At 42.6% G+C, this 27,864-nt stretch overlaps 1 protein-coding gene across 7 annotated transcripts; it reads left to right on the top strand.

The window, feature by feature from the left end:
• Nucleotides 1-530: 530 nt before the first annotated feature.
• On the top strand, nt 531-25,728 carry LOC138930595 (proline-, glutamic acid- and leucine-rich protein 1-like). Of its 7 annotated transcripts, XR_011446234.1 has the most exons (4): nt 531-7,751; nt 8,490-8,688; nt 9,270-9,384; nt 9,643-9,854. XR_011446234.1 is itself a non-coding variant. In XM_070291069.1 (3 exons), the coding sequence occupies exons 1-2, from the start codon at nt 23,003-23,005 to the stop codon at nt 24,506-24,508; spliced, it is 765 nt and encodes a 254-aa protein (XP_070147170.1). In that variant the 5' UTR covers nt 21,748-23,002; the 3' UTR covers nt 24,509-24,549; nt 25,516-25,728. The 7 variants fall into 7 exon arrangements, 2 of the variants coding, with proteins under 2 accessions (XP_070147170.1, XP_070147171.1); XR_011446235.1 differs by lacking the exon at nt 9,270-9,384; XR_011446233.1 differs by having other exon boundaries at nt 9,270-9,854.
• Nucleotides 25,729-27,864: the final 2,136 nt, after the last annotated feature.

The following is a 27,864-nucleotide window of genomic DNA, read 5'->3' as shown; positions in this document are numbered from 1 at the left end:
GCTGGGGTCCAGCCCCAGTGGATCCAGGGAAATTTGAAGGGTGAACGGTGTAGGTGAGGAAAGCTTATTTATTTAGAAATATAAGATTAGATTAGGAAGAAATAGTGTAGTAGGAAAATTTAGTGGAGAAAAGAGGCTGAATAACTTGGTTTATGGGGAAAGCCAATAAAATATCAGGACAAGAGATTTGCACCATCTATGTTGGGCCACTGGCGCCCATTTGAATATCGGAGAGTGCCTCGCCTTGGGCTCTCTCCCTCACGGAACTTAAAAGCCAGGGCAAGTAAGTAGACTTGGCGAGCCTCCTCGCTCCAGATGGGAATTCAGCCAGAAAAGGAAAGGGAGGGAGAGGGGGAAAGAGACAAGGGGGGAGCCAGATTTCCAAGAAACTAGTTCAAGAGACTAGTCTGAGAAACTGGTCCATCCTTTATTGTTCAGAAGGCTTTGTATACTTTTGATTGTATATAGAGATCAATGGGTAATACAAAGTTATGCAGCGTCAGCAGCCCTGACTCCTTTCAAAACCAGGCTTTTCTCTCTGCATACCTAGTTGTATACACAAGTCTTAGGTGATTTACATCATCTTTTGGCCAGAGAGCCAATTAGCATTTTACAGTCTTTTTTCTGATAAGAGTTTGTCAACCAGAAGACTTATTTATGTTGTTCTTCCCAAAGTCTGGTGCCACTCTCAGAAAGCACTAAATAAAGTTACATTCTTACGTAGCAAAGATACAACAATTTATAACAATGAAAAGGAGTACAGTGATTTATAACAAAGAAAAGTAATTAACTCAAAAGTCTAGTGTTGCTAACATCAAAACTACTATATTCCTATTTCTATATCCCAATTACATCGATTAATATCCTTCAGGTGCCTAAAAGATAAAGAATATGGGGGCCTGGCAGCAGTTATTGACTCAACAGTGAAAACCCATCACCAATATGATTTTTAGCTCTTTAGAAAAGGCTCTGTATCTTTAAGATGCTTAAGCTTTGTGCCTCTCGTGGTTGAGGGGCTGTAAATAATTCACAAGTTGTAAAAAGTCTGGGGGAACCTGTTAGGCAAGTTAGAGAGGCATCAGAGGGGGTTTAAGCTGAAACATTCCTTTTAAATGCAGAAGACTGAAGCCTAAGTTAACTTTTTCCAGAGAGTGTCAGAAGAGTGGAAAAGCACAGTACAATAAGGCAGGCAGAGTGTGGTTTTTGGGGGGTAGATGTTCAGGAAAATCCAGGGGGAACCCCTGAGGCCTGACTTGCCTTGCCCATCAGGCCTCTCTGCATGACCTTGTCATGGGTGGGATCTCCCGTGCTGGCTGGCTCCTGGCAGTGTTGGCTCAAAAATATTAACATTGCCTGGCTCTGATTTACAAAGGTGCCTACATCTTCCAAAACCCAGGGAGCACTGATATTTTAAAGCAGGGGTCCTCAACCTCCAGGTTCTAATGCCTGATGATCTGAGGTGAAGCTGATGTAATAAAAATAGGAATAAAGTACACAATAAATGTAATGCACTTGAATCATCCTGAAACCATCCCTGCTACCACCCCAGTCCATGGAAAAAATTATCTTCCACAAAACCCATCTATGGTGCCAAAAAGGCTGGGGGCTGCTACATTAAAGGGATTCCCCTAGGAGATGACTAGCTTGAGAGGAGCATTATTTGAAGGGATAATTCTCTACTGAGCTTTTAAGATTGACTTTATTTGGCTAAACAATGCCTCTGCCCTGGTTGTTCTCTCTGAGTCTCCTTTTCCCATTTTTGAAGTGGATTTCCTCAGTCAGCAGATAACCTCATAAAATAAGCCTAACGTATTTATGCTACTGGTAGGCTCTCGCCAGTGGGAATGAGTTAACCTTCCTTTACCCGTGTGAGAGGTACTGACTAAAAGTAAAGCACCCAAGGATTATGGCCTGTCATAGCCAAGTTAGTAAAAGGATATGGATCCCCACCTTTCGGTTTCCTGCTATGGCATGTCCTCAAAGCCACTTGTAACAGGTAGGGGCTGTCTACCTGTCTACCTTCTTCCTGTATTAGAGTGCCTCTACTAGGTATTGACATTATGAATTTCATACCTTAATGAATGACACTCAGATAATATTGGTAAATGGTTCAGAGTCCAAGACTGGGCTAACATGTTCTCTTTGTTAAATATGCCATAGGATAATTGGTCACAATTCGCCTTCCCCTGTTGAGGATCAACAGTACAATTTTTCTCCAGTTGCCTGCTGGGTACATGAATTCCTCTGTAATTGTATTTGGATTTGCATTCTGGACCTAGATGAATGTTCTGTACTGGCATCTCCTGCAGAAACTCAGCTCTGGCGTTGTATTGATGTCATGCTCATCCCTGGGCCTGGCCAAGACTCTGTGTCAAACACCATCACTACTGTGAGTGAACACCTTACTGAGGGCATGGGCAATTGCTCTCCATAAGGTACAAGGCACCTCCTAGTTTGTTAAATACCTGGGCTATAATTGAATCTCAAAAGGGTAACCTAGTCCAAGTTTGGTAAAAGAAAATCTCCTAGGGCCCCATCCTCCCATGTTGGTAAAGGAGATTCAACATTTTGTAGGAATGTTTGGATTCTGCTGCCAGCCTCTAATATTTGCTGGTCCCTGTGTATGGAGTCACCCCTCAGGACTTCCACTTATCTGTGGGGACCCAAGCAACAACAGGCAGTAAATAAACTAATAAAGGCTATTGTCCCATCTCTACAACTAATGCTCTGAGGACAGGCCTTACAGGTAGAAGTTTGGGTGACCCTAAAATTCACTCTGGGAGCCACTGGACCAAATCTCCATGGACTTTAGCAATGCGCAGACTCAATGCAAAGGTATCAGCCAATGGAGAGGCAACTTCCAGAGTTACACTGAGCCCCTATTGAAACTCATGTCTCTAATGGAGCAGAGCCAGTTACGCTATGGATTGAGATTCCTATTGTGCCCTGGGGAATAGCAGAAGCTCCTCCTATACCAACAGAAGTCTCTATTAAAATGGTAATGTATCTACTGGATTGAGCTTAACCTTTCTCTGCTAGAGAATTGCAATTCCATGAGAATATAGCCACATTCCCTGACACTGAAGTTAATTTGCATAACCTCCAGGCTTTTTAAAAAATGTGTATAATCACATGTGTATAATACTGAACATTTTATACTTTTCATTTAATTTTTACTTTAGTTATTTTTTATTGAGCTCCAGTTGATTTATAATATAGCATTAATTTCAGGTGTACATACAGTGATTCAGATTTTACAGTCCTTGGGACTGCCATACAAATTATACAGTCAACCCAAAGTTCCCACTTCGTGGTAAAGCAAAAGAACAGCAGGCATTATAAACATTGGTTTGTTTATAATGGCTTGTTGTTTTTTTTTTTAACCTATCCTGTCATCCTCCAGTAGCAGGTATCATGAAAGACATAAAGGACTTTTAAATCAAGGGCTAGTAAGAGAATTTGGAGAGCAGTGTTCCTTCAAATGGTCTAGAATACTGCCCATAGTTTAGATTATATTAAATTCATGTCCATATGGCATAACTCCACCACGTTTAACTTCACAACTAATGACAAAGACCCCACAGAGGTATTTCTGTGTCTACTGGTATAACATTCCCACCAGACACAACCCAATTATTGGTTTTCACAGACATGGGAGCCCAGGCATTGCCACATACAAAAAAGAAACATTCACCTGGTACTTTCATCTTTCCTTTCTCCCTCATAGAAAACCCAGAGCTTAGCCACATCCTTCATGATCCTGATGAGAACCTGACATGGACTAATAGTTGTGAAACCATCCTGAGCCTGTGTTCATAGTCATCCAGTATAAACCAAACAAACTACCCACCACTTTCTTGAGACAGAATTGACCTTATCCACCATCCATGTACTTTGGTCCACTGAAGAGGTGGACCTAAACCTTTACCAGACCAGGTAACACCATGTGAACAATATCTAGGGACAGTCAGATCCTCTACTGCTGGCTACAGGTGACCTCACACTTTAAGCCCTATGCTGTTACATAGCCCTTTCTCACCTGAGAAGTCCCTACCCTCGCCAGTGTTGACTCTATGTCTATTGGTGGTCGACTCATCCCTAGTAATCTACACACAACTTGACATGATCTGTCTGGAAACCATACCACATGGAATTAATAGGGAGTCTTACAACAGAGCTCTGATTGGGGACAATGGGAACCATGATGTTGGCTATTCACATTTGTCAGTCCTACTAAATGACCACAGATACCAACACTGAAGCTAGCAATCTTCTTCTGTTTCTTGTACTATTCAGTTCAGTTCAGTTCAGTTCATTCACTCAGTCATGTCAGACTCTTTGTGACCCCATGGACTGCAGCATGCCAGGCTTCCCTGTCCACCACCAATTCCCAGAGCTTGCTCAGACTCATGTCTATTGAGTCGGTGATGTTGTTTGTCATCCCCTTCTTCTGCCTTCAATCTTTCCCAGCATCAGGGTCTTTTCTAATGACTCAGTTCTTCGCTTAAGGTGGTCAAAGTACTGGAGCTTCAGGTTTATCATCAGACCTTCCAGGGAATATTCAGGAACGATTTCCTTTAGGATTGATGGTTAGATCTCCTTGCAGTCCAAGGGACTCTCAAAGTATTCTCCAACATCACAGTTCAAAAGCATCAATTCTTTGGTGCTCAGCTTTCTTTATGGTCCAATTCTAACATCCATACATGACTATTGGAAAAACCAAAGCTCTGACTAAATGGACCTTTGTTGGCAAAGTAATGTCTCTGCCTTTTTATATGCTGTCTATGTTGGTCTCCTACTATTAGCAAAACCCATTTTTACTAAGCCAGACTCTTTAGCCTTCTAAACCCTCAGGGCCAACTTTGAACCCAAGTCAGATGAGACCCACTGTTTTTAAGTAGTGCCATTAACTACATAGAGCCACTGTGTCTTGAGTCTTATGTAAGGAATGACCAGAGATAATATGCACCCAATATTAAAATCAGGATACTTGTGATGGTGCGATCATATTAAAAATTCTATAATGCAGAGCCATACCAACAAACTCTATGCAATTACAATTAGATAAAATTAGAGGTCTTACTAATCCCTGGTATAAATGTGGAATGTAAACCCTGCCAGAAATTTTTATCTTTACATCTATTGGTTACTTTTCTTATAAGTTATAATTTTTTTCTCTCTCTCTAGTACAAGTCCCATTTATTGAAGCTTGCACTAAAAAAAGTTCCACTAAGTGACCAAGGGCAACTCACAATGAATTTCCTCCCTGATTAAGAATTTATATTTTATAGACATATACACAGTATATATACAGGGAAAGGAATGTATACAACAAAATACCACAGAGAAGTCATGATTGAAGAGTCAGGAAATACATCCAGTTTGGGAATTCTTTCCTAATGTGTCTTCCAATACCAACTTCAAGGTTACATCACACTCAATGGAAGTGGTCTCTTCAACAACTGCCACACTTACTGCCCACTGGAAACAATCACAGCTTTTGAGGATGTCAGCAAAAAAAATTCTCATGGAAACATATTTGATCCCATTGAGAAATCTAACCACTCTCTATATGGGAGTTTTTCCATCCAAATTTACAGCTACTTGTTTACAACTATTACAAAATTCATCAGGCTTACCAAGCATCATTAACAAGGATTTGGGAAGAGCTTCAGGGAAATTGAAGCCCAATGTTACTCTTCTTGGGGATATTAAATCATAACCATCATGTCTACAGAACAATAATGATAAGCCCAGTAGCAAAGTTAACCTTGGAGGAAATCTTTTGGTATAGTCACATGATTACCTCCCAAGTAGCCATCTCTGAGGCTATTAAAGTTACACAAGCAGCTGCCAAGGAAAAATTCCCCCAGAATGGAAGCAATGGAACAGGTAGTCCCACACTGAAATAAAGGAACATTGTGATATACAGGGACATAAATGGGCCAAATATATAATATAGTTGATTTGTATTTTTGAGATAACTTGGCCCTCCTGCCTATTTGTTACTGGTAGTTGGCAGGAAACTCAGGCAGTAATCACACCAATCTGAACTAGAAGGCACATATAATTGCTTACTAAAACAAGCCTGCAACTGGCCTTAGTCACAGTAACAACATAAAATGGCAGATTTAACCACATTCTGGACTTTCTTCTGCCAACCTGATTTTAGAGCCCATAGCATATATCTCTCCCTTGACAAGCTCCCCCATAAATTTCATTTATTAAAATGAACTTATTCCCCTCACCATCACTATCCAGGTGCTAATATATGTAAGTATGTGGGCACTGGTAGACTGAGTCTGTAACCAGTTTTTCTGACTCAGGTACCTAATGCAAGGTGGATAACATGCAATCTTGTTTGACTGTAACAAGATTCACAGTCTTGTGAATAGATTTCCTGCTTCTATTCACATCACCTCAAATTGTAGTAAACTGTAAATGCTCCAGCTTTTGTAAAAACAAAACTTTGTGTGCACCAGGACCCAGAGACCCCACAGAGACTGAGCCAGATCTGTCTTTGAGTATTTGAGTATCTCCTGCAGAGGCACACGTCAGCAGTGGCCTGCCACAGGGGCAGGGGTTCTGCGTGCAGCAGACCTGGGTCACACAGCGTGTGGCATAAGCCCTCTTGGAGGAGGTCGCCATTAACCCCACCTTAGAGCTGCTGAGCAGATGACCCACAAACTGCAGAACAATTAACCAAATAAATTCTCACACTGTTAAGAAAGTTGTACTCAGACAGTAAAGAGTTTGCCTGCCAATGCAAGAGACACAGGATCTATCCCTGGGTCAGTAAGATTCCCTGGAGAAGGAAATAGCAACCCACTCCAGTATTCTTCCCTGGAAAATTCCATAGGCAGAGGACCCTAGTGGGTTATATTCCATGCTGGCATAAAGAGTCGGATTCTTCGGCCTTGGTGGGCGGGTGTTCGGGCTACCCCCTCACCATTCCTGTTGTGGGGCCCACACCAGCAGCTCGCAGACTCCTGTTCCCTGTGCAGCCGACGTCTCCGCTGTCCCCACCCCCACCCTGCAGTCCCGCGGCCAACAGCGTCTCGTCAGCGCGACACTCAGCGGCCGCCATCTTCCCCGCAGGCGTCACTGCAGGACGATCCCTGTCTGGCACGTCTCTCCTGCCATGTCTGCCACAGAGGAGCACGACTGGATCCCGGGTGGCCCGGATAGAGCTGGTGGCGGGGCGGGCCGCGACCCCAGTCTCCTTGGGGTCCAAGCATCTGCTTCGGAGGGGATGGAAGGAGTCGAGGAGGCCACGGCTCTTCTGGCCTCCTTGGAGGTCGCCAGTGCCCGTCCCAGGGAGCAGGGTTTGCCTCAGGCCGCAGTGGAAGAGGAGTGTGGTAGAGAGCCGTTAGAGGAGGAGGAGATGGAGGAAGATGTAGAGGAGATGGAGGAGGACGAGGAAGAGGGGGAGATTGATTTCGAGGTGGAAGTCGTGGAGGAGGAGGCGCCTCTGTCTGGAGAGGGCGAGGAAGAGGAGGATGAGAATGAGCAGGAGGGTGCGGCAGCGGTTACAGGCCTTGGGTTCTCTATGGAGACATTTGGGCCCCTGTTCTGAAGTCACGTCGACTCCTTTCTACGCAATATCCGTAACAACAAACATCTCCTGTTCCGGCCTCCCACTGACGGCCTGATGACCGGGGCCTGCCCCCAGCCACCCTCGGACCCTGGAGAAGGTCCGGTGCCTCCTCAGGAGCGGGAAGACCTGGGAGAGGGAGACAGAGGCTTGCAGGGTGAGTACCCGGTGGAGGGCGCTGCGGGATCTTGTGGAGGGGGTTGCATCCTAGAAGACAGAGGAACCAGCGGTGGAGGCCGAGTTCTGGGCGAGGAAGCCCTGACTGCTGCCTCTGAGACTGGGAGGTTGAGGCCTGTGGTCCCGGAGGGGCCGAGGCGGGCAAGTGGTGGCTGAGCCTTCAGGCCCTTGTGGGGCCATTGAGCTCAAAGGCAGGTCTCTAGCAGTCACGCAGTGGGTCAAAACGCTCAAAAACCTCCAGGCACAATTTGCACAAGTGGAAGCCCAGTTCTATAGACCTTCAGGGTCTCGAGAAAAAGCATGCTGCCTTCTACCAACCTAGAGGCAAACAAGTGGCATCCGTCCCTTTTGGTTAACGGCTTTAAAAAATGTGAATATTCTCGGTAGGAGGATCCGAGAAAATGATGACATAGCACAGGGGCACTTTTCAGTGATTGAGGAATCTGTGAGCGTCCCCATAAAGTATGCCTTTAAATCGAACAAACATTTTTTTTCCATTGAGGTTCTGAAAAACACATAGAAAATGGTATCAGGATCAAATGATTTGGATCCGTTCTCCAAAGGGGCCAGAAATAATCAAAGAGATCTGTGTGAGATCTACTGGAAAGAGGGGAAAAACGTTTGTGGAAATCATCAAGCAGCAGACATGATGGGGGGTAGAAGTATATCCAGGTATAATTTGTTTTTTCTTTTATTAAACCTGTTTCTCTTCTCTCAGGCCTAGACTCTGCTGCTGATTTTAAGTTGGGGTATTTTCCCTGCCAACTTTTGACCCCAATGTCTGCATCATTCTGCCCTAATGATGAGGGTGAGGATCAGTATGAAATGGCTGATGAAGAGAAAGAGGATGAAAATGAAAAACCTGAAGGACTCTAAATGGATGTGGTCTCAGCAAGGAGCAGCTCTGGATAATACAGGTATTATTGCATAGGCTTTAGTATGACATAACCATTCCTGACACATACATCTTACTAACAGCTTTATAGTTTTAAATTTTTCTTCTGTAAAGTAAATAAGAAAATTGTTGAAATTAAATTTTGGAAAAAGAGTTTATTGTTAATAATGTATTCTAGATAATGTAGGAGGCAGTATGTTCTGAAATGTATTTCATTTATAGCCACAAGTCCTTTGTCCTGTAGCTTTAATGGAGACCAGTGCTTCTTAAGAAAATAGTCACCAGAAGCAGCAGCTAAAGTGACTAGGTCGTGCATTAGCTGTGTTATCATCGCCTGGCCACAGAATTGTAGTCTCTTGTATTGATGATGACTTTGAGAAAGTGATTCCTTACAAAGTAGTAAGATGTTAAGGGTTTCAAGAGAACTGCATTTCAGGATTAATTCACAAATATTAGTTCAATTTAGATTTTTTTATTCAAAAGAAAAGAAAACTAGTCTTAGTAATATTGGTTATCCCTGAGTTGGTAATTAAATCTCTGTTTCTCTTTCCTCTATTCACTCATCTTTTAGTCTCTCTCACTCACTCTCTCACTCTTTCTTAGTTTTCATGCATGTGGATGTTTGACAAAGCCTCATTCTCATTTTACACACGTGGAAACTGAAGGTCTGGAAATCTAAGGGATTTATGATTTGTGCAAGGGAACGCCAGTTTTTAAGGTAGAATGACTTATTTAAATCACAGTGTGGCCTTTCAAGGAAACAGCGAGCGTTAATAGTGTTGGGCAAGAGGGAGATAATTTTTGCATGAGAAATGATGTGCACCGTGATCACCAAGGGTTTGGGTTACAAGAAGAAAACATTTTGTTTTCTCCTTGTTGAGAAAATAGATGTACATAGTATTGACTCATATTTAGAAAGTCACTGGTGCATGTTATTGAGGTACAGTTGTTAACTGGCTCTTATTTCATCCTACAGTGAGAAGGCATAGAAAGAAGCAGATAGAAAAAGATGAATTTGTTCTTCATGGATATTCTTGTTTTCATTAGCCTGAAATACTAATTTTGTTTCAAAGTTTCAACCCCCCAAAATGATATTAACTACTGACATCTGACTTTACTCTTATCTTTTAACAGATAATTTGATAGTAGTGTTCACATTGGAAATAAAAGCTTGTTTGAAAGTAATAAGCTGTAGTGGGTTTTTTTTTTTCACATAAATAACACTGACTCAAATCTATCATTGTTCTATTTATTTTGGCCCACCTTACTGTCATTGAAAGGGATTTCTTTCAGCTATTTGTCAAGCCTGTTTTAAATCCTTTTATTGCAGCCCCAAATAAATTAAAATATAAGGTTGTAAATAATCTGTGTGATGGTGCCCTAGCTTCTACTATATTTTATTGAAAGAAACTGCTGGATGACCTAGCTTGCCTGGAACAGCAGCATCAGCATCAGGCGGGAACTTGATTGCAATGCACATTCTCAGACCCTGCTCCAGACCTACTGAGTTGGAAATTCTGAGGGTAGGCCGCTAGCCATCAGGGTTTTACAGTCCTCCAGGTGCTACTGAAGCACACTGGAGTTTCAGAACCACTGCTTTAGAGCAGTGGGGGAAAGGTTTACTACACCCACTGCAGGATCATCCTTAATTCACTGACTTGGTACTGTTGCAGGTAAACTAAACAAGGTGGTAAGATCTGGACTTAGGAAGACACTAGAATTCTCAGGAGCTTGAGACACAAAGAGGGGTGTGTTAGTGTCCTAAGGTTACCGTAACAAATTAGCAGAAACCAGATGGATTAAAACAACAGCAATAAATTCTCTCCCAGTTCTGGAAGCCAGAAATCTGAGGTCAATATATAGGAAAGGGTGGTTCCTTCCAGAGGCTCTGAGGGAGAATCAGTTTCACGCCTCTCTCCTAGTTTCTGGTGGTTGCTGTCAATCGTTGGCATCTCCATCGTCACATAGCGTCTTCCCCTGTCTGTTTCTTTGTCCTTTCTCTTCTCATACCTGTCATACTGAATGAAGGACCCACCCTAATCCACTATGACCTCATCTTAACTATTATACCTGCAAATATCCTGGTTCCGAAGAAGGTCACATTTACAGGTTCAAGGGGTAAAACTTCAACCTATCTTTTTAGGGGGACAAAATACAGCTTATAACAAGGGGCAAAGATTCAGGGATGGAAGCAACAAATAGATAAAACCTACTTCTGAAAGAGTAAAGGCATGATACCATACATCTGTGAAGTTTAGAAGCATGCAACAGTTCTTATTTTGATTATAGGTTCATATATTTATAGTAAAAGGTATACATAGGAGGGATGCATACATATGTAGCATGCAGAAAGGTGTGTATGAAAACAATAACCTTATTTAGGACAGTGGTTAAACCTTATTCAATAGAGGGAAAATTCAACTGGGGAGAGGTATAATGGGTTTAAAGTTTATTTGTAATATTTAGTTTTTAAGATGAGTGATGGTTGCATGGGTGTAGTAATCTCTGTACCTTTGTCTAGGTCTGAAATATCTCTTCATCTAAAGAAAATTGAAAGGAGAAATGGGCCTAATATCTGGAACTGATTGAAGGAAAAATGTAAAGTGCTATTTGAGCAGAGTAGAGGATCAGAGGAGAGTACCAGGGGTTTGAGGGTAGAAGGCCTTATTTCTATATTTAGTTAGGCCACTTGCATGCTCGCTAGTTAGCAGCAATACCTTTTCCTATGTTCTGTGCTAGTTCATCTCATATCCATGAGTATATTAACACTATTTATTAATGCTTCTCCCCGACTCCCTAAAGTGTGAGCTTCTGAATAGTTGAGAACTTATAGGCTTCTATTCGTCTCCTCTAAAGCACTGTGGTTTCTTCTTCATAGGTACTTGATAAAGGTTTGTTAAAGTGAAGTTAGTATAAGGTATCCACAACCCTTTTCCATGACTCTGGTTTTGTCATTTAAAAATGTATTATCACATAGTAATGCAGGGTATTACTTATGGCTAGAACAAAGAAAAAAGGCACAAAACCTTTTTTCATTGTTTAATGAAATAACAGTCCTGGTAGAAATTTCTCCATGTAGTGTCACTTGAAAGGCTTCAGATTGGTTGTTTGGCTCATGCCATGCTAGGAGCGTGTGTTTGTGTGTGTGTGTGTGTGTGTGTGTGTGTGTGTATTTCTGTGTTAATATAGTTAATGTAATATAATTCAATCGTTTCCAACTCTTTGCAACCCTGTGGACTATAGGCCTCCAGGCTCCTCTGTCCATAGGAATGTCTCACTGTCCCAGTGAGAATACTGGAATGAGTTGGCATTTCCTCTTTCAGGGGATCTTCCCGACCCAGGGATTGAACCCACGTCTCACAGGTCTCCTGCATTGCAGGCAGTTGCTTAACACTGAGCCACCCATGTATAACCGTAGTTAATATGAAAGGCCCTCATGCAGGCTTAAGAATATTTGCAGGTTCAATTTAAACACAAAACACCCCTTTTTGGGATAAGCCTTTTTTTGTGCATCCTCTTGAGTCCATGTCCCTGCCTCTCATTATGGTCCAGGTACCTAGGATCCTGAATTTCCTCCCCAATTTGTCCCATGTCCCCAGCCCCAAGAGGCATGTGTGTTCCTCTTCACTGAGTCTGTGCTTCTCAGGGTTGAGTGGCACTGTCAGTGCTATACTCTCAGGACTGAGAGGAATCTAAGAGGTGGTGGCTTTGTATACAGGCCAACGGACAAGTGGGCCACATTATCCACATAGATGTAGGTGACGCCTCTCATGGTGAGGGAGGAAGCTCAGGCTTGCTTCACTGAAGGCTGCTGAAGCTCTAACATATCGGGCTTCTCTGGATCTCTGAGAGGTGGTCCCTAAATCAGGTCAGGGACAAACCCTTTTCTGTTAGTCTGGGTGTGTGTGGGCTTCCTATTTTCACATGTATTGAATATAGTCTCACTGAGTCCTTCAACCTTGAAAATTTTGGGCTTCTTTAGGATAAGACCTGTCTTCTCTGTCTCGCCCAGGAAAGGTTAGGGTGTTTTGATATTTTCCTTGGTTATGGCTCCATCTTCTGAAAGGAGGTGATCCAAAGCTCTCCTTTATTCCACTACCTGGGAGATGACCATTGGGAGAGAAAGAAAGGGCTATGTTGGGTGCCAGAGATGGAAATGATTCTCTGTTACCACTTAGGGATATTTTAAGGATACTAAAGTTAGTGATGAAGAATCATTGTACTCTTAAGCCCCCTATTTTCAGATGCTTATAACTCCAAGGAATACAAAGGAGTACACATTTAAAACTCTAACATGGCAGGACTCTTGGAAAATGATGTTTTGTGAAATGTGGTATTATAAAGTCCTCTGTGATATGAATCACATAGTATTCTAGCATAGGTTTTGAGGCATGATATTTACATTTCTTAGAAGTCTAAGCAATGGGTTATGTGTGCTTAGATGACGAACTGATTTCATCGCCAAATCCATGAAGAAAATCAGTTTAAAACTATTCTAAGAGGCACCTAAAACCTAGCTCTTTTTCTCTCCCTCTCATTCAATTTGTTATTTAGTGCCTTTATTTCCATTTCCCACAATATTTTAGTCCCCATCAGTTCCTCATGAATTATGAACTATTTTGTATATATAGACGATAATAGAGCATATATGTAAGGTCTATCATAATAATAGAAAAACCTGTCTACCCATCACAAAGCTTGAAAATTAGAACATAGCCAATGCTTTTGAATCCTACCTGTGCCCACTCTGACTCACTTTCTCATTCGTTCCCAGAGGTAACAACTATCCTGAACTTTATTAATAATTCACTTCTTTATACATTCACTGCATGGAAATGTTCCTTCAAATTCCATTATTTCTTGTCCATTTTGGACTGTATGCAAATATAATTATACTAGATGTATTCCTTGTGTTTCTCTCCTCCCCCATCACCCTGTGTTTGTGAGATTCGTGTATACTGATGTGTATAACTTCTAAGTCAGTTTTCATTGCTGTACAGTTATCCATCATATGAAAATCCCACAATGTGTCCATTTCCTGTTTGTGGACATATGGGTTGTTTTCATTTTTATTTTTTTGCAAATTATTGTGCAGTGAACTTTCTCATTCATATCCCCTGGTGCCGATCCATGAGAGTTTCTCTAGATTCTCAGTTGAGGGCAATTTTATACACCATGCCCCCCAACCAAGGAACATTTGATAATGTCTGGAAACATTTTTGGTTGTCGTAACTGAGGATGTGCTCCTGGCGTCTAGTGGGTAGAGGCCAGAGACACTGCTAAGCATCCTACAATGGACAGGACAGTCCACAACGCAGAATTGTCTCTTCCAAAATGTCAGCAGTTGAGAAGCCCTGATCTCCGGTACATTCATAGACATGAAAGTCCTGGATCATAGTGTGTGCCCAAGTTCTGTTGCAGGGAAAAGCCAATTCTGACTGCATGTTGGAACTGTTACTTTGACTTGTTTTTCATTGCTTTTGTTATTATAGTCATACACAATGGCTGCCTCGGAGAACCCTGCCCCTTTGCGTAACTGTTACATTAAACTGCTTTTGTTCAAGACCCTATCCACATGTGGATGACTGAAAGGAAGAAGTTAAACATCTCCTTCCTGAGGCCTGCCATTCTAAGAGATATTTAGAACATTTATGGGCTTTTCACTTTGTTTCCTCGCCTCCTCCCACCTGATCTATAAAGGAACCTCGTATCCAGAACCTGATAAGAGGGTTATTTTGAGACATTAGTCTGCCATCTGATAGGTCAGATGGCTTTCCAGATAAAATCGTATTCCTTGCCTCAACAGCTTACTTCTGATTCATTGGCCCATCGTGAAGGGTGCAGAGCAAGCTTGGGCTCAGGAACAGTTCAACTGTACCTGTTGTTGATTAGTTGTTAAGTCATGTCCAGCTCTTTAGTGACCCCCATATACTGTAGCCTGCAAGGCTCCCCTGATCATGGAATTTCCCAGGCAAGAATACTGGAGTGGGTTGCCATTTCCTTCTGCAGGGGATCTTCCTGACCCAGGGATCAAACTTGCATCTCTGGCATTGGCAGGTGGATTCTTTATTGCTGAGCCAGCAAGGAAGCCCCTCAACTTTACTAGGTAATCTCAATTATCTTTCAAAATGGTTATACCAGTTTATATTCCCAATAGCAGAACATGAGAATTCTACTTGCTCCACATTCTTGCCTACTTAGAGCATAATTACTGTCATTATCTGTTTTTCAGTCATAAGTTTTTTGTTTTGTTTTTAATATTGATTTGACTCTATTGGGTCTTCGTTGTGGCATGTGGGATCTTTGTTTCAGTGCACATTGTGGCATGTGGGCTTAGTAGTTGTAGCTCTCTAGTTGTGAGACGTGGGCTTAGCTCCTCAGCAGCATGAGGGATCTTAATTCCCTGTGTGCATGTGTGAGAAGTCATTAAGTTGTGTCTGACTCTTTGAGACCCATTGGACTGTAGTCCTCCAGGCTCCTAAATCCCCAAATATTGGGATTCTCCAGGCAATAATACTGGAGTGGGTTGCCATGCCCTCCTCCAGGAGATCTTCCTGACCCAGGACTCGAAGCTGCATATCCTGTGTCTCCTGCATTGAAAGAGGATTCTTTTTAGCCACTCACTAGCTGTCAGGAAAGCCCCTTAGTTCCCTGACCAGTGACCAAACCTGCTTTTCCTGCATTGCCAGGCAGGATCTTAACTATCAACCACCAGGGAAGTCCCAACAATACATGCTATAGGAGGGCATTTTTAAGGGTCTTCCTGGCGGCTTAGATGGTAAAGAATCTGCTTGCAGTGCAGGAGACCTGGTTTCGATCTCTGTGTCAGGCAGATCCTCTGGAGAAGGGAATGGCTACCTACTCCAGTGTTCCTGGGGCTTCCCTGGTGGCTCAGATGGTAAAGAATCTGCCTGCAATGTGGGAGACCTGGGTTTGATCCCTGGGTCAGGAAGAACCAGTGGAGAAGGGAATGGCAACCTCACTCCAGTATTCTTGCCTGGAGAATTTACAAAATTAAAAAACAGGCATGCATAAATAGATGAGAAGAGTATACAAAACAACTGGGGGTATGAGAAAAAGAATGAGAGACTTTTGGAGTGGTCATTTTTATATATTTGGGTAGTTACAAATTATAGAACTATTTTCCTGAATAATACCACATAACTGGCATAATCAGGAGGGTGGGAAGCGAGGAAGCCCCTGGACTACTCTGTTTCTGCTGAGACCATTGCAGATTTTGGCTGTGAGACCACACTGACTCCTTCTCCACCTATACAGTCAAGGTAGATGTCTCATGCCTTGCCTTTTGATACCACAAAGCTAGGAACTGTACCCTGGGACCTCTATTATCACTGATGCAAAAGAAGTGAAATTTTATGAGCCCACACTCACTAACAGAAAACAGAAACCACAGAAGCAGCACGGACTACACCTCACTTCTCCTTCCAAGTCTCATGGGTGTTTCTTATGTGCTTGGCAGAGGCTTCTATTCATGGAATCCAGGTCATCAGGGCAAGAGTTCAGGAAAGGTAGACTTGGCTTGCAACCTCTATCAAGCTTTACCTGGTGTAATTGGGTTTGGGATGGAATCAGGTGAGCTGATGTATGACACTTGCCACAGGATGTAAACCTGAAGGTGGAGATGCCAGTTAGGAGGCTATTGTAGTAGTCCACCTGAGAGATGATGGTGTCTTGGATCAGAGTGACAAAAGCAAAGGTGTTAGGAAGTGTTTGGATTTACATTTTACTCAGAAAACAGGACTTGCCCGTACATTCTGGCAGGGTTGAGGGAAAGATATAAAAGTCTGAGGATTAATACTTCCTTTCACTCCTGTCCTAGACATCCAGTTTTCTTGGCAAACTTCATGCCTGGTTTAGGAACCCCTCTGATGTATATCCCCATATCATGTGTTTGGGAATTCCTGTTTCATCATCTGTATTTCTACTACACAGTCATTTCCCCAGGGGTCGATGTATGTGTGGCTGTGCATGGCACAGTGGCTGGCATGGTGTTCTCTCAGTAAATACTGTTATAATGATGAATGAAGGAATACTGGATCACCTTGAGTTCATCAGCTCAGTGATGATGAATTTCTCTGTATTAAGGGGACCTATGACTCCTTGCTTATTTCCAGTGTTGCCAGATGAGGCTACATCTTCCAGTGCGTGTAGTGAACACATTTTAGTAGCCAAAAACTGAGATCCAAACCCAAGTAAGGGGCGTGCAACTGAGGCTTATTCCTGCCAATTCACATTGTGTTCAACTAAATTTCCCTTTTGCTCTCCATGACAGTGATTACCCTAAGCCCACTTATCCCTCGTTATAGTAAATCAGAACCACAGGGAAAATTCTTTTTCTTTTGTCCTGTGCTCCACTGTGAAGAAGACCATGTCCACATGAATATCTAGACAAAGCTGCTGACAGAAAGGTGTAACTGCTGAAGCTGCTGCTATAGGAAGTACTTGAGAGTCTCATTGAAAAGGAAAGCTGAAACATTAACTTGATGTGGACTAAGAGCTTTGAATAATGTTATATGTGAAACCATTTAAATTCTGTGATGACAATAAAACACTAAGTCTAGTCATTCAAAAGTATAAAGTAAGGCAATAAGCTGGTTCCATGTAACTTAAGGGTTTATCACCCCTACTGGGTAAGCCAGAACTACACTTCAGGTCTCCCAAAGAAAAGCCGTCATGAACAATCAGTTGCTTTGTACATTGCCACTTCTAAATTAACAGGATAGCAGCATGTTTAAAATGAATTAATTGTGATTCAGTGAGCATAGTAGTTTGTATATATATTAAGCCCCTACATATGAATGAGTTCCATTCTGAGAGTACTTTCAGAACTCCAATTTATTTGTTAAGTTCAATAAAATTAACCTAGATACACAATTAACACAATTGGCTGTATAGTATTGTATTGTAATAAGTTTATAATACTTTACACATGACTAATACATAAACAAACAAACACAGAAAATAATGAAAACATTTTTAATCTTAGTGTACAGTACCTTGCAAAGTATACTAGTACAGTATAACAGGGGCTGGCATCAAATGAATAGGCAAGAAGAGTTACTGACGGGAGGACAGAAAGGAAGTGGGAGATGGTATGGCTGGAAGATTGTCAGCCATAGGAGATGGAGGGAAAGCTGCAATTTTTGCATCTTTGAAAGCACACAACTTGAAGATTTGAACATGGGAACTTCCTGTATTCCTTGGAGCTCTAAAGCCTTCCTGGAGCCTGTGTCAGAAAGAGCCTTTTCTGATCCCCTGAATTCCAGGAGCTTCTGATTGAGGCAGACACATTTGGAACATATCCTAGGCTCTAACTCCCCCTAGACAGCATTTTCCAACCCTTCTGTACACCGGAGCCTCCCTCCAGTCAGAGTTACAAAACTGAGATCAGGAACTATGGATAAGGTCAGGTGCCTCCCGTGACCTATGTTTTTTCTTCTAAGTAGCTTCAGTGATCCATATTTTTCCTTCTCATATGTCCTATCAACGGGCCAGAAGAAAAAGCCCACGTAACTCCAGAGTATCTTCCATTTTTTGAGCATTGATTGTATATTTTCCAATAATAATTTTGGTGCTTTCCATGAATTAACTCATTGTATCCTACAAGGAAGTCTTATTACTATCTTACTGTACAGATGAGGAAACTGAGGCAAAGCAGAGCTGTGTAAGTTGCTTAAGATTCCACAGCTAGTGAGTGGCACAGGTGAAATTCAAACCCAGCCAGTCTCGCTTCAGAGTCTAAGCTCTGACTTCTACTACATCATCTCCCCTCCTGGATGGAAAATGTGAGGAATAATACCTATCTTAGAGAGCTGAAGTGAGAATTAAATGATTACTATTAATTCTGTGGAGGAGGGTGGCCACTTTCTGGTCAGTGGACTGGGACAGAGAGTATATTTTGTAATTTAGATCCACACATAATCCTCAGACCAAAATAACCATTTTTGTTTATTTTTAATAAATTTAAAGTGAAGTGCTACATAAGCAAGGTATTGTATTAATTCATTTCATTGGAAAGAAGCTCTCTGATCTTCAAATATGTTTGTATCAAGTGGAACACAAGTAGTGTCACTCTACTTCAATAACTACACTAAAGTCTTTGACTGTGTGGATCACCACAAACTGTGGGAAACTCTTAAAGAGACGGGAATATCAGACCACTTTACCTGTTTCGTGAGAAATCTGTATGGATGTCAGGAAGCAACAGTTAGAACCAGACATGGAACAGTGGACTGATCCCAAATTGGGAAAGCAGTATGTCGAGGCTGTAAATTGTCACTTTGCTTATTTAACTTAAATGCAGAGTACATCACGTGAAATGCCGGGCTGGATGAAGATCAAGCTGGAATCAAAATTGCTGGGAGAAATATCAACAACCTGAGATATGAAGATGACACCACACTTATTGCAGAATGCAACGTGGAACTGAAGAGCCTCTTGATGAAAGTGAAAGAGGAGAGTGAAAAAGTTGGCTTAGAAGTCAACACTCAAAAAACTAAGATCATGGCATTTGGTCCCATCACTTAACGGCAAATAGATGGGGAAACAATGACATAGTGACAGATTTATTTTCTTGGGCTCCAAAATCACTGCAGATGGTGACTGCAGCCATGAAATTAAAAGATGCTTGCTCCTTGGAAGAAAAGCTATGACAAACCTAGACAGTGAATCAAAGAGCTGAGACATCACTTTTATGACAAAAGTCCATATAGTCAAAGTTTTTCCAGTAGTCATGTATGGATGTGAGAGTTGGACCATAAAGGAAGCTGAGCGCCAAAGAATTGATGCATTCGAACTGCGGTGTTGGAGAACACTCTTGAGCGTCCCTTGGACTGCAAGGAAACCAGTCAATGCTAAAGGAAATCAATCCTGATGTTCACTGGAAGGACTGATGCTGAAACTGAAGCTCCAATACTTTTGCCACCTGATGGGAAGAGCCAACTCACTGGAATAGACTCTGATGCTGGGAATGATAGAAGGCAGGAGGAGAAGGGGACAACAGAGGACGACATGGTTGGATGGCATCACCAAGTCTATGGACATGAGTTTGAGCCAACTCTGAGAGATGGTGAAGGAAAGGGAAGCCTTGCGTGTGCAGTCCATGGGATTGCAAAAAGTCAGACACAGCTGAGCGGCAGAACAACTGAACAACAGCAAGTAGCTGTCAAAAAGAGTCTGAAAGCTCCCAAAAAAGTTAAAAGCCTCATGGTTGTCTCATCAATTCCACTATTAGCTATATAAGCCAAAGAACTAGAGGTATTTGTTCAAACAAAAGGTAACAAAAAGTTCTATCCCCATGTTCATAGCAGCCCTGACCGAACTGGGAACCCAAATGGGAAACATCCCAAGGATCCACCAACTTGTCCTCATCTTGTTTCACATTCATAAACAAATGTGACGCTCTGTACACGGGCATAGCATTCAGCCATAAAAATGAATGAGAGGCCAGACACAAAAGGTCACATATTGTAGGATTTTATTTCTCTCAGCTATCTAGAAAATGTAAGTTCATAGAGGTAAACAGGAGATTAGTAGTTATCAGAGCCTGGTTGCAGTGAGGGGGAAATGGAAAAGGACTGATTACTGGCATGGGGTTTCCTTTAGGAGTGATGATTTATTTAGGGACAACAGAGAGAATGGCTGAAAAGCATTGTGACTGTACTACATGCCTGTGACATTCACCACAATAGTGCAATAATAGTTTTTAAACATGAAAAGTGCTTATTGGCTTAAGACTTCTGCAAATAGATTGGGAATTGACTTCAACAAATGCTGGGCTTCCTTTGTGGCTCAGCTGGTAAAGAATCCGCCTGCAATGTGGGAGACCTGGGTTTGATCCCTGGATTTGGAAGATGCACTGGAGAAAGGAATGGCTACCAACTCCAGTACTCTAGCCCAGAGAATTCCACGGACTGTGTAGTCCATGGAGTCACAAATAGTCGGACATGACTGAGTGACTTTCACTTCCACTTTTCAACAAATGCTAAAATGCATCCTTTAGGAAAACTTTTTGAACATAATACCCGGGAACAAAATAGAGGAATACTTGAAGATATCACTAAATTTTTAAAAGATGCCCCTAGAGTGTTAAGGGAGCTCCTGAAGATAGCCAATAGATGTATTTGCCTCAAGAATTTTATTATTGTGGTGTTTCAGTGCTCCAGATCATAGCAGCCATTCTCCTCAAATATCCCGTAGTGGGCATAGGCACTGAGACATATGGCTCATAAAGTTAAATTGAGTCTCTGTCACTTAGAAATGGGGTTGACAGCTTGGGACCCAGTGGACTATCCCCATTGAAAATACTGAGTATGAGTTAGGTAAAACAAAACAAGGCCGGTATAAGGGGTGAAATCTATAATGCCTAAGTTCTATATAGGGGAAGGTTGATTATCTTCACTGTGTCTCCTACTAAAGGCCACAACTCTCAAACACCATCACCTGGGCGATGGAGTGGGTAAACATTGAAATATATGAATTTGGGACGGGGTGTCCCTGGTTAGTGTAGACCAGGTGATTAGCTCAGTCATGAAAAGAAGTCTGTCTTCATTTCTTGGAGCCTTGAAGTGAATTGGGGAGCCCTGAAGAATCCCTTTCAGCCCCTATTTTTACTCCTTCCGCTCTCCAGTCTCCATTCTCCAGGCATCCAGGTCAACTTGTCTGTTCTTTTCTAAGTAACTTTAGCAACATTTAACCCTCCAAATTCTCCTTCTGTCTCTCACAGGAGGTTGAAACAGTTGCTCATATGTGATCTATACACTTTATTTTATTTTTCTTTATATATATAGAGAGACTTGCAACTTACAAAGTTGACTTACAAAGTTCCAGGTGCACAGCAAGGTGATTCAGTTATACATACACACATATATTATTTTTCAGTTTATTTTCCGTTATAGGTATTTCAAGAGATTGACAAAGGAACTACAGTTCCCAGTGCTATATAGTAAAACTTTGTTGGTTGTTGCCCATCTTTTTTTAAAATTAGAAATCTAGCATTCTATTCATACTAAGTCAAACAAGTGGAATCAAAATGTCATAATTTTTAGTTAGGCAAACATTAACAACTTTTCTAAAATATATATTATACATTCTAGTGAGTAACTATTATTCACTTAATACTGTTGTACCATGAGTGGTCAACAGAAAAGTAAGAGAATTCGATATCACCAAAGCTACCATTTAATAGAAAAACCTGACACACATCAGAATCATCTTAGAAGTTTTTGAAGAATGCCAAGGTATTGCTTTTATTCTCCAAAGCTACAGATATGTTGCTAATGAGCAGCCATGCTTAAAATCGACTGGACCAAAATGATCTTTTAGTTTTATCTAGTTTGTTTCATTTTTTCTATTTCACTTTCAGTGCTCCCGTTTAATTCAGTTTATGTTTTCCAATTTCTCCATCTCTTACTTTTGATGTTCTTTCTCAAGCCTTTATTAACTTTTTAAAATCAGTGTATCTCTGATGACCTGAGCTGACACAAGGTGGCAACTGGGGAGCACACCCAGCTTCCCATACCCCAGGGTGCCGCCTAGAGGGACATTGCCATTTCGTTTCTGCAATGGTGCAATGTAAAGGACAGAGAAGGCAATGGCACCCCACTCCAGTACTCTTGCCTGGAAAATCCCATGGACGGAGGAGCCTGGCGGGCTGCAGTCCATGGGGTCGCTAGGAGTCAGACACGACTGAGCGACTTCACTTTCACTTTTCAATTTCATGCATCGAAGGAAATGGCAACCCACTCCAGTATTCTTGCCTGAAGGATCCCAGGGATGCTGGAGCCTGGTGGGCTGCCATCTATGGGGTCGTACAGAGTTGGACACGACTGAAGCACCTTAGCAGCAGCAGCACCAATGGAAAAGAAGAGACTCTTGTGGGCTCAACATATGACCTGGGGCTGGAATGCTTCCATGAAACCTGAGAGCCTTGATCACTCATTGGACGGCAGTCATGCCAATCCATGCCTCCTGGCAAATGAGCTTAGAGCTGGCACTGGAGGAAGTGGTCCTGGTTGACCCTTCCAGCTCCACCTACCGTCACCAGCCCATCAGGACCTTTCCCGCCTATCCGCCGGCAGCTCACCTTCAGCCTTGGTGGGCGGGTGTGTGGGCTACCCCGTCACCGTTCCTGTTGTGGGGCCCACACCAGCAGCTCGCAGACTCCTGTTCCCTGTGCAGCCGACGTCTCCGCTGTCCCCACCCCCACCCTGCAGTCCCGCGGCCAACAGCGTCTCGTCAGCGCGACACTCAGCGGCCGCCATCTTCCCCGCAGGCGTCGCTGCAGGACGATCCCTGTCTGACACGTCTCTCCTGCCATGTCTGCCACAGAGGAGCACGACTGGATCCCGGGTGGCCCGGATAGAGCTGGTGGCGGGGCGGGCCGCGACCCCAGTCTCCTTGGGGTCCAAGCATCTGCTTCGGAGGGGATGGAAGGAGTCGAGGAGGCCACGGCTCTTCTGGCCTCCTTGGAGGTCGCCAGTGCCCGTCCCGGGGAGCAGGGTTGGCCTCAGGCCGCAGTGGAAGAGGAGTGTGGTAGAGAGCCGTTAGAGGAGGAGACGGAGGAAGATGTAGAGGAGATGGAGGAGGACGAGGAAGAGGGGGAGATTGATTTCGAGGTGGAAGTCGTGGAGGAGGAGGCGCCTCTGTCTGGAGAGGGCGAGGAAGGGGAGGATGAGAATGAGCAGGAGGGTGCGGCAGCGGTTACAGGCCTTGGGTTCTCTATGGAGACATTTGGGCCCCTGTTCTGGAGTCAGGTTGACTCCATTCTACGCAATTTCCATACCAACACACATGTCCTGTTCCCGCCTCCCACTGACGGCCTGATGGCTGGGGGCTGCTCCCCGCCACCCTCGGACCCTGGAGAAGGTCCAGTGCCTCCTCAGGAGCGGGAAGACCTGGGAGAGGGAGACAGAGGCTTGCAGGGTGAGTACCCGGTGGAGGGCGCTGCGGGATCCTGCGGAGGGGGTTGCATCCTAGAAGACAGAGGAACCAGCGGTGGAGGCCGAGTTCTGGGCGAGGAAGCCCTGACTGCTGCCTCTGAGACTGGGAGGTCGAGGCCTGTGGTCCCGGAGGGGCCGAGGCGGGCAAGTGGTGGCTGAGCCTTCAGGCCCTTGTGGGGCCATTGAGCTCAAAGGCAGGTCTCTAGCAGTCACGCAGTGGGTCAAAACGCTCAAAAACCTCCGGGCACAATTAGCACAAGTGGAAGCCCGGTTTTATAGACCTTCAGGGTCTCGAGAAAAAGCATGCTGCCTTCTACCAACCTAGAGGCAAACAAGTGGCATCCGTCCCTTTTGGTTAACGGCTTTAAAAAATGTGAATATTCTCGGTAGGAGGATCCGAGAAAATGATGACATAGCACAGGGGCACTTTTCAGCGATTGAGGAATCTGTGAGTGTCCCCATAGAGTTTGCCTTTAAATTAAACAAACATTTTTTTTTTCCATTGAGGTTCTGAAATACACATAGAAAATGGTATCAGTATCAAATGATTTGGATCCCTTCTCCAAAGGGGCCAGAGATAATCAAAGAGATCTGTGTGAGATATACTGGAAAGAGGGGAAAAACGTTTGTGAAAATTGTCAAGCAGCAGACATGATGGGGGGTAGAAATGTATCCAGGTATTATTTGTTTTTTTCTTTTATTAAACCTATTTCTCTTCTCTCAGGCCTAGACTCTGCTGCTGATTTTAAGTTGGGATATTTTTCCTGCCAACTTTTGACCCCAATGTCTGCATCATTCTGCCCTAATGATGAGGGTGAGGATCAGTATGAAATGGCTGATGAAGAGGAAGAGGATGAAAATGAAAAACCTGAAGGACTCTAAATGGATGTGGTCTCAGCAAAGAGCAGCTCTGGATAATACAGGTATTATTGCATAGGCTTTAGTATGACGTAACCATTCCTGACACATACATCTTACTAACAGCTTTATAGTTTTAAATTTTTCTTCTGTAAAGTAAATAAGAAAATTGTTGAAATTAAATTCTGGAAAAAGAGTTTATTGTTAATAATGTATTCTAGATAATGTAGGAGGCAGTATGTTCTGAAGTGTATTTCATTTAGAGCCACAAGTCCTTTGTCCTGTAGCTTTAAGTCTACTGCAGCTAGGAACTCTATCAGACCTGGAAATGGAGACCAGTGCTTCTCTGGAAAAGAGTCACCAGAAGCAGCAGCTAAAGTGACTAGGCCAGGCATTAGCTGTGTCATCATCGCCTGGCCACAGAATTTTAGTCTCTTGTCCTGACAGTGACTTTGAGAAAGTGATTCCTTACAAAGTAGTAAGATGTTAAGGGTTTCAAGAGAACTGCATTTCCAGATTAATTCACAAATATTAGTTGAATTTAGATGTTTTATTCAAAAGAAAAGAAAACTAGTCCTAGTAATATTACTGGTTATCCCTGAGTTGGTAAATAAATCTCTGTTTCTCTTTCCTCTATTCACTCATCTTTTAGTCTCTCTCACTCACTCTCTCACTCTTTCTTAGTTTTCATGCATGTGGTTGTTTGAGAAACCCTCATTCTCATTTTACACACGTGGAAACTGAAGGTCTGGAAATCTAAGGGATTTATGATTTGTGCAAGGGAACGCCAGTTTAAGGTGGAATGACTTATTTAAATCACAGTGTGGCCTTTCAAGGAAACAGCAAGCATTTATAGTGGTGGGCAAGAGGGAGATAAGTTTTGCGTGAGAAATGATGTGCACCCTGATCACCAAGGGTCTGGGTTTCCTTGTTGAGAAAATAGATGTACATAGTATTGACTCATATTTAGAAAGTCACTGGTGCATGTTGCTGAGGTACAATGGTTAACTGGCTCTTATTTCATCCTACAGTGGGAAGGCATAGAAAGAAGCAGACAGCAAAGAAAAGATGCATTTGTTCTTCATGGATATTCTTGTTTTCATTAGCCTGAAATACTAATTTTGTTTCAAAGTTTCAACCCCTCAAAATGATACTAACTACTGACATCTGACTTTACTCTTACCTTTTAACAGATAATTTGATAGTATTGTTCACATTGGAAATAAAAGCTTGTTTGAAAATAAGCTTCACTGTTTGTTTGTTTGTTTTCATGTAAATATCACTGACTCAAATCTATCATTTTTCTATTTATTTTGGCCCAGCTTACTGTCGTTGAAAGGGATTTCTTTCAGCTATTTGTCAAGCCTGTTTAAATCCTTTTATTGCAGCCCCAAATAAATTAAAATATAAGGTTGTAAATAATCTGTGTGATGGTGCCCTAGCTTCTGCTATATTTTATTGAAAGAAACTGCTGGATGAGCTAGCTTGCCTGGAACAGCAGCATGAGCATCAGCTGGGAACTTGTTTGCAATGCACATTCTGAGACCGTGCTCCAGACCTACTGAGTTGGAAATTCTGAGGGTAGGGCACTAGCCATCAGGATTTTACAGTCCTCCAGGTGCTACTGAAGCACACTGGAGTTTCAGAACCACTGCTTTAGAGCAGTGGGGGAAAGATTTGCTACACCCACTGCAGGATCATCCTTAGTTCACTGACTTGGTACTGTTGCAGGTAAACTAAACAGGGTGGTAAGATCTGGACTTAGGAAGACACTAGAATGCTCAGGGGTTTGAGACAGACAGCACTCTTGGGGGGTGTGTTAGTATCCTAAGGTTGCCATAACAAATTACCACAAACCAGATGGATTAAAACAACAGCAATAAATTCTCTCCCAGTTCTGGAAGCCAGAAATCTGAGGTCAATATATAGGAAAGGGTGGTCCCTTCCAGAGGCTCTGAGGGAGAATCTGTTTCACGCCTCTCTCCTAGTTTCTGGTGGTTGCTGTCAATCGTTGGCATCTCCATCGTCACATAGCGTCTTCCCCTGTCTGTTTCTTTGTCCCTTCTCTTCTCATATCTGTCATACTGAATGAAGGACCCACCCTAATCCACTATGACCTTATCTTAACTATTATACCTGCAAATATCCTAGTTCCAAAGAAAGTCACATTTACAGGTTCAAGGGGTAAAACTTCAACCTGTTTTTTAGGGGGACAAAATACAGCTTATAACAAGGGGCAAAGATTCAGGGATGCAACCGACAAATAGATAAAACCTACTTCTGAAAGCGCAAAGGCATTATGATACCATACATCTGTGAAGTTTAAAAACATGCAACAGTTCTTATATTGATGATAGGTTCATATATTTGTAGTAAAAGGTATACATAGGAGGGATGCATACATATATAGCTTGCAGAAAGGTGTGTATGAAAACCATAACCTTATTTCGGACAGTGGTACACCTTATTCAATAGAGGGAGAATTCAACTGGGGAGAGGTATAATGGGTTTAAAGTTTATTTGTAATATTTTGTTTTTAAGATGAGTGATGGTTGCATGGGTGTAGTAATCTCTGTACCTTTGTCTAGGTCTGAAATATCTCCTCATCTAAAGAAAATTGAAAGGAGAAATGGGCCTAATATCTGGCTGGAACTGATTGAAGGAAAAATGTAAAGTGCTATTTGAGCAGAGTAGAGGATCAGAGGAGAGTACCAGGGGTTTGAGAGTAGAAGGCCTTATTTCTATTTTTAGTTAGGCCACTTGAATGCTCGCTAGTTCGCAGCAATACCTTTTCCTATGTTCTGTGCTAGTTCATCTCATATCCATGAGTATATTAACACTATTTATTAATGCTTCTCCCCGACTCCCTAAAGTGTGAGCTTCTGAATAGTTGAGAACTTATAGGCTTCTATTCGTCTCCTCTAAAGCACTGTGGTTTCTTCTTCATAGGTACTTGATAAAGGTTTGTTAAAGTGAAGTTAGTATAAGGTATCCACAACCCTTTTCCATGACTCTGGTTTTGTCATTTAAAAATGTATTATCACATAGTAATGCAGGGTATTACTTATGGCTAGAACAAAGAAAAAAGGCACAAAACTTTTTTTTAATGTTCAATGAAATAACAGTCCAAGTAGAAATTTCTCCATGTAGTGTTACTTGAAAGGCTTCAGATTGGTTGGTTGGCTCATGTCATGCTAGGAGCATGTGTATGTGTGCGTGTGTTTGTGTGTGTGTGTGTGTGTGTGTGTGTATTTCTGTGTTAATATAGTTAATGTAATATAATTCAATCGTTTCCAACTCTTTGCAACCCTGTGGACTATAGGCCTCCAGGCTCCTCTGTCCATAGGAATGTCTCACTGTCCCAGTGAGAATACTGGAAT

This window comes from Ovis canadensis, chromosome X, assembly GCF_042477335.2.
Source record: "Ovis canadensis isolate MfBH-ARS-UI-01 breed Bighorn chromosome X, ARS-UI_OviCan_v2, whole genome shotgun sequence".
Lineage (NCBI taxonomy): Eukaryota > Metazoa > Chordata > Mammalia > Artiodactyla > Bovidae > Ovis > Ovis canadensis.
This window is presented reverse-complemented; position numbering and strand designations above follow the sequence as displayed.